The following is a 7037-nucleotide window of genomic DNA, read 5'->3' as shown; positions in this document are numbered from 1 at the left end:
GCACATAGAGACATGTCCTGAACACATACACCCATCATGTGTATACTTACACACACCATGCACATAGAGACATGTCCTGAACACATACACCCATCTCATGCACACACTTATACATACCATACACATAGAGACATGCCTGGAACACATACACTTATCATGTGCACACTTATACACACCACGCAGATAGAGACACGCCTGGAACACATACCCACCATGCACAAACTTATATAAACAATGGTATAAAAATACAGATATTCTTTAGTAGATAGATGTGCTTATACTTAAATTAATAAGTTTTTGTTAATAATTGTCTAAAATAAATCCATATCATAAAAGAGATATATCAATAAAATTCCAACATTGACATATTCAATTTTTTTCTTACTAGGCCCTAAGGGATTCTTTCACAAGAGTAATTAATAAAAACCATCAGGTTCCTCAAAAATAACAACAACAACAAAAACAGACCTATCATGTGATCCAGCTCCAAAGCTCATAATGTTTAGTCAAAGGATTTCAACTCAACACATCAGGGACACTTGCACATACATCAGTGTTCACTGAAGTACTATTCAAAGTAACAAGTTAGGGACTCTACATATGGGTTTACCAAGATATAAATGGATAAAGGAAATTATACATACGAGCAAAGTCATGTCATTTGCAGAAACACGGGTAGAACTGGAAAGAGCCAAGCATCATGTTTTCTTTCATTTTTGAGTCCTAGGCTTTATGTAGACACATAAAGTCACACACACACACACACACACACACACACACACACACACACACGAAAATAGAAAAAAAACTGTTGATGAGATCAAAGAAGACAAATCTAAGGGGTAAGGAAGGAAAGGGGTAAGGAAGGAAAGGGGTAAGGAAGGAAATGGGATTTGCCCAAAGCATATTATGCACATATATGATATTGTGCACATACATGAAAATGGTCTTATTTAGCCTGTCATAACCAAATGAGAAGCATAACTTCTTATAAAGCTTAAAAACTGTTTAGATTGGGCCACACTGACCAATGATCTTGATGTGTATTTAATGACAGACTTCTTTGGTTTATTTATACAAAGGAATCCTAGGAAAGCCACTAGAGGGCTTTCATTATAAATCTTTCCTTGTAACACCCCCGACACTCTCAGATTTTCTGTCTTTAATTTTTGATTTCTTGGCAAATCTAAACAGATCTGCTTAGTCATTACTTCCTATAGAAGCTTACCCACTACTGACACCAGATACCCCTGATGCCTTCAACAACTAAACCGCTAACCATAAGATAAGAGGAATTTTTTCATGTTGACGAAGGCATTTTTACATTTCATTAGAAATTCACAGGGGGCTCCCAGAAGGTTCCTAATCTGCAGAACAACCCACATATAGTTTACAAATGGGAGGGGTTGCCGTGTGATTCATCTTCACCAGAAGGGGCAAAACATCCCAGAGAAAGGGAAGCATTCCATGCTCAAGGAGTTCCCTGTCTAGTACTTGACCACATAGATGCCTGATGGTATGGCTGTTCTAAACAATTAGCTGTATTCATTTGTGTGTATTTAACATGTTTCAAAAACATAGCTCAATGCCATTTTCTTCTCCAAGTCATGTCTAACTGGGCTCTTCTCTCATTCAGTTTGTTTTCTTTATAGCAGCCAGGAGTTCCAAAAGGTGATGAATAAGCCTGGTGGCGGTGGCATACGCCTTTAATCCCAGGGCTCCGGAGGCAGAGGCAGGAAGATCTCTGAGTTCAAGGCCAGCCTAGTCTACAGAGTGAGTTCCAGGACAGCCAGAGCTGTACAGAGGAACCATGACTAGAAACAAACAAACAAGCCAACAAGATGGATCTTATCATTTCCATCCCATGCTTAAAATTTTTATAATATTTCTCCTCGAGTTTACATAATTTTAAACTTTTCATCTCTTAAATATTACTAAAAGAGCAAAGCATTATCTGGCTTCTATTTACTCGAGCCATATGAACTCATACTATTGTTTGTCCTACTACTTGACCACTAGATTATATGAAGATCTTTCCTAGATTTTGGTTGCCATGGTTTCATTTGTACCTGAAAAGCTCTCCTACCTTCCTATATGGCTATTTTAACTTAAAATTCAATAGCTACTTTGGGTAGCCTTTGTCTCCTTTGGCATATTATCTTATCTGTTTTCCCTCAATATCTTAGATTCATTCTTAGTTTTCCCAGTTTATATTATTGATGTTTTCCTTATCTGACTATAATTTTCCTGAGAGCAAGAGATACCTCTTTGTGAATCCCTGTCTCTCTCTGTTATATCATGGGAAATATTTAATAAGCATTTGTTAAATCACTGAAGGGCCAAGTTGCTATGTAGCAAGATAGCCATATGTTAAATACACTTTGTTGAATACATCTAACTGACTAGGATATTGTCAGACAACTCTCTGGACAAAGAGAACCAGAGAGGGAACCGTATGCACATGGAATGGTGAAGTGTTTCCAGTTTTCTGGAGTGTTTTGCCTCTTCTGGCTAAGAAATCACACAGCCACCCTACCTCTCCATTAAACTCATGGCTCAAGTTCTATCCCAGAACCAATGTCATTTTGCCTTGAAAACACCATTAAATAAGCTGACTTTAGAGTCATCTTTTCTATTAGAACTTTTGAGGAAAGAGACTGATTTATCTTTATCCTCATGTTACATTCGAGTTTTCATGATACAAATTAGTCATGGTGGAAATGTCTTTCAGGAAGGCTGTCATTCTAAAATGAAGAATTGCAGCATACTGAACTAAAGTGAAGAAGGCAGCATCTCTCCAGATTCGGTATAGAGTCGAATTATCTGTTACTCTAATTCTAGACTTCATGAAATTCAGACACTGGGAAAGGCATCTGGAATTCAAATAATGACTTTCTTTCCTTGTTAATCGACAGGTGTTGCAGAGAGGCACAAATCCCTATCAGACCTGTACGGAAAGATCCCAGTACAAAAAGTACGACTGACTCAGCCCACTCCCCAGTCGGCTTCATACAGCCAGCTTTCTGGACAGGAAGTGGTTCCCAGGATTTCCTTGGCACAGGAGACCATCTCCATATACTGCGCATGTTCCTTGGGCTACTTCCCGCCTACCATGTTAATTAGCCTTCACTGATTGCTTCCCTCCTCCGCGTCACCAGGCTTTTGTGTCCCGTGACAGACTCAGAGAAGAAAATGGTTCAGCTTGAAGTAAAAGAGCTGGAGGGGGTCTAATGTCAGAATAAAGATCCAACAGACGTGTTCCTGGGAAAATGAAGGCGATCGGGGGCATTGGCTCCCTGCAGCCTTTAAGTGTTTTGCTGAGCAGCTGGAGGTCATCTACTGACTCAGAGCAGGAAGCCAGGAAAAGAATGGCAATATTTTCCTGAGGGCTTAAATTAGCCTCTGCTTAGGAAACCGGTGAATAATTGCTTTTAGCTGACTTGTATAAATAGACACATATTATTTATATAGACAATATATATTTTTAATAGAATTAAATCAATGTTCCATTTGTTTGGCTTTAAAAGGCAAAGTTCTACTGTGGTTTTAGTAAATGGATAGGGTAGATAGACCTCTAGTCATACTTAAGTTCTAACTCACCTGCACTTAAGTCATGAGGAGCCTCTAAGTTATTTTCATTACATTGCTAAAATCCTGCTACCATATTTAGTAAAAAAAAAAATACTTCAAATAACTTGCATGCATAGCTAATATTTCCTATGTTTGCACCAGGATTTATTCTAAATATGTGAACTATCTCAATGAATCATCATAACGTCTCCAAGAACAGGTTTTGCTTTTATTTATGTTCTGTAGGTGAGAAAATCAAGGCCAAGGAATTGAAATCTTTCTATCCCAAGTCAAACAACTTGTGCAGGCAGAGAGGGCTTCAACCTACATGCTCTGGTCTTTGGTCTGTGCTTCTTCCTACTATGTGCAAGTTCTTTAGAAAATGTTTCCTTTCATTAAGTACATAGATTTAATGAAGGTAATCACACCAGTAAATGGCTGAACTAGGCTCTTGATGAGTTTGCCCGGTTCTTGTGTCCAAGACTGCAAATACCACTTAATACTGTTCCCCAGAGAAGATCACATGCTTATTTTTTCAATCACATACTTAGCATTAGATATTAAATACTTTATTAAGAGTCTAATGATTACCCAATCATAATCTAAATATTATTTTAATTGTGTTAAGATCATTATTAGACTTTTCCGAAGCATCTGAAATACTATTCAAGTAGTGTTAATGTCAGTGTTCTAAGTGAAATTCACATAACAATTCAATCTCACTGCTTATCAGTTTCTTGGTGCAAGCACAAGAACACCAAAACATCTATAAACATTAAAAAAAATAAGCTTAACTTATTTTGTCTGTTCCAAGCTAAGAGCAATACAACACATATTGGCTACAATACATAATACAAAATCAAAAGAAATTGCATTATGAAATATAACTGAGTCTCAGTAAAGAAAGTTGTTTTGAGATTTAGTTTTTTTTACATGTATATGTCTGTGTGAGTGAACGGCATATGTGTGCAGGTGTGCACGGAGGCCAGAAGAGGGTGTGAGAACCCTTGGAGCCAGAGAAATCTGTGCTTGTAAGCAGTCTGATAAGGGTTCTGGGAACTGAACTCAGCAAGCTCTGAACTACTGAGCAATCTCTCCAGTTCCGGTAAAGATTATCTCTGTTACTTATATTAATATCTGGTTATGTGAAAAAATCTGCCAGGTACATCTGAAATATTAGAAAATATTAATATGCTGGCCAAGTTATAACAAGCCTGTCAATTAAAACTTCATAGAAAATATTAAGTGGCAGTTATTATTAGTTATGGTATTTCCTACATAAATAAAAGCTCTCCTTACATGAGTGTGTGTGTAGAGTTCTGGTATCTTCAACCATCTGGAAAAACCACTATCACAGAGTGTCAAGTGTGCTGGGTAAGCAATGCAGGTCAGAGATTTAAAGGTCATGGAGTAAATAGGTAGGTTATAGAGTAAATTTTAGACAAACAGCTTTGACATTTGTGCCTCAGTATGAGTCTTTTACAGTTTTATTACCTTTCGGGCCCTTGAAAAGCTTGATTTCCACGACAGTCTCCAAAATGGGTCGCCTTCTCCGCACATACAGCCGCACAATCGAGCCCGCTTCTTTGAGGGCCTCCACCGCTTTACTGTGGGAAACCTCTGACACGTCAACCTCATTCACCCGCAAGATACAATCATTGACCCTGCAAGGGAGGAAGAGGCAAGGTTGAGCAGGAGCTGGGGACCTGGAGTGAATTCACCAGCGCTATCTAACCTTAACAAGGGGGCAAGAGTGTGAGAGATTGGAAAATGTTCGAATTTGTAAGGTCTCTCACCTACAGTACAAGAAATCAAGTCAAGCTCAAGCTCCTTGTCAGTGTCGCTTTCCAGACAAGGATCACAAGGCTAGCCAGTTTCCCTCTTAGCCTTCACTACAGTGGTGTGACTTGAACTGAGAGGCATACGACATAGTTAGAAGGAAATCTGTCAATGGCATTATTTTTCCTGTCTTAATTGGCTAGACTGAAAGTTATGGTCTAAAGACTTCTCAGAAGTTATTGTGGCATACTATATAGACACAACAGATGTGATTTTATCATTTAACTTTGTAAAATTCTTAACTCACTAGATATAAAAGTGTTATGCAAGGATTGTAGAAACTCTCAAAAATATAACTATGTAGGAAGGAAAAAAACATATAAAACAGCCATCTCAATGTGTTTAGCTTGTTGAATTATCTTTAAATATCGTTTCCCAGGAATTCATCTTGCAATATTATAAATATTGAAGCTCAGGCTTAATGAAGCTTGATGAGATCCTCAGATAATCCTGTCTAAGATGTTTCCTTAAAAAACTAAGAATTATGTAATGCTTTGTTTCTGTCCTCACACAGGAAGGCATGATTTGACTTCCTTTCCAGTTAGTTTATTTTTATGATAATGATTAGTGATAACTTGAATATTGTCTAACAGCATGGATTTCTGGTTAGAAAGATTTCTTCACTCTGCCCAATCATCTTAAGGTTCCCCATCTCGGGCTACTTTGTTGGTCCAAGTCAAAAGTGAGTAACTGTTCTTACCTGACCCCTTCTTCCCCCCATTACTATACCTTCAGATAAATTTACAGAGCGAATCCAGTGGCAATCCAGGTTTGCTCATATTCCCTGCTACCATCTGGTTGAAGTAAGCACCACATCTTCCCTGGATGACTTCCAAAACCTCCAGACTAACATTCTTGGGTCCTCTGTGTTACCTTTGGAGCCCTTCTTTTCAAAGTGACCACGGAAAAGTGAATGTGGTTGGTCCCTTTCTCAACTTCCATTCCCTTCTTCCCCCATCCAATGTCTGGTTTTGTCTAAGAGATACATTATTGGGCAAATATTTGTTGAACATGAAAAAACCAATTCAGTTGTTAGAGTCTCATCTTCTGCTTTTGTATGTATAGGCAATTTTCTCAATTTCTTTAAACCTCCACGTTATTTACTTTTACAATAGTAACATCTGCTATAAATGTTTTAGGAAGCAATATACTAGACAATATATAATAATCCTTTCTGTAAATCCTAGCATATAATAAACATATTTATGGTGTAGTTTGTATTGATGTATAATATTCCTAATAATGTATTTGTTTTATAGCTTTGTAGAATAAGACTGACGTCCATTGTGGAAATTAGTATAATATGTAATAAGTAGTTACATCCTTCGACTGGAAGACTAGGCAGAGACTAGATGTGTTCTAAAGTCTATGTGTCTTATGTACCTATGTATCCTATCTGCCTGTTTATCTATCAATCATCTACCGTTTTATCTATATCAATCATCTATCTATCTATCTATCTATCTATCTATCTATCTATCTATCTATCTATCTATCTATCTATCTATCTATCTATCTAATCTACCTATTTATTTATATAGATCATCTATCATCTATCTATCTATCTATCTATCTATCTATCTATCTATCTATCTATCTATCTATCTATCTATCTATCATCTATCTAT

At 37.3% G+C, this 7037-nt stretch overlaps 1 protein-coding gene across 12 annotated transcripts in view; it reads right to left on the bottom strand.

Moving 5' to 3' along the window:
• Dlg2 (discs large MAGUK scaffold protein 2) overlaps window positions 1-7037 on the bottom strand; it is a 1686730-nt gene that overhangs the window by 488521 nt on the left and 1191172 nt on the right. For all 12 annotated transcript variants that reach the window (XM_026784310.1, XM_026784311.1, XM_026784312.1 and 9 more), the window contains one exon: window positions 5065-5234. In XM_026784310.1, coding sequence (XP_026640111.1) covers window positions 5065-5234 — 170 coding nt within the window. The remainder of the gene's footprint in view (window positions 1-5064; window positions 5235-7037) is intronic.

This window comes from Microtus ochrogaster, chromosome 22, assembly GCF_000317375.1.
Source record: "Microtus ochrogaster isolate Prairie Vole_2 chromosome 22, MicOch1.0, whole genome shotgun sequence".
NCBI lineage: Eukaryota > Metazoa > Chordata > Mammalia > Rodentia > Cricetidae > Microtus > Microtus ochrogaster.
Note: the sequence above shows the minus strand (reverse complement) of the source record. Positions and strands in the feature narration are given on the sequence as shown.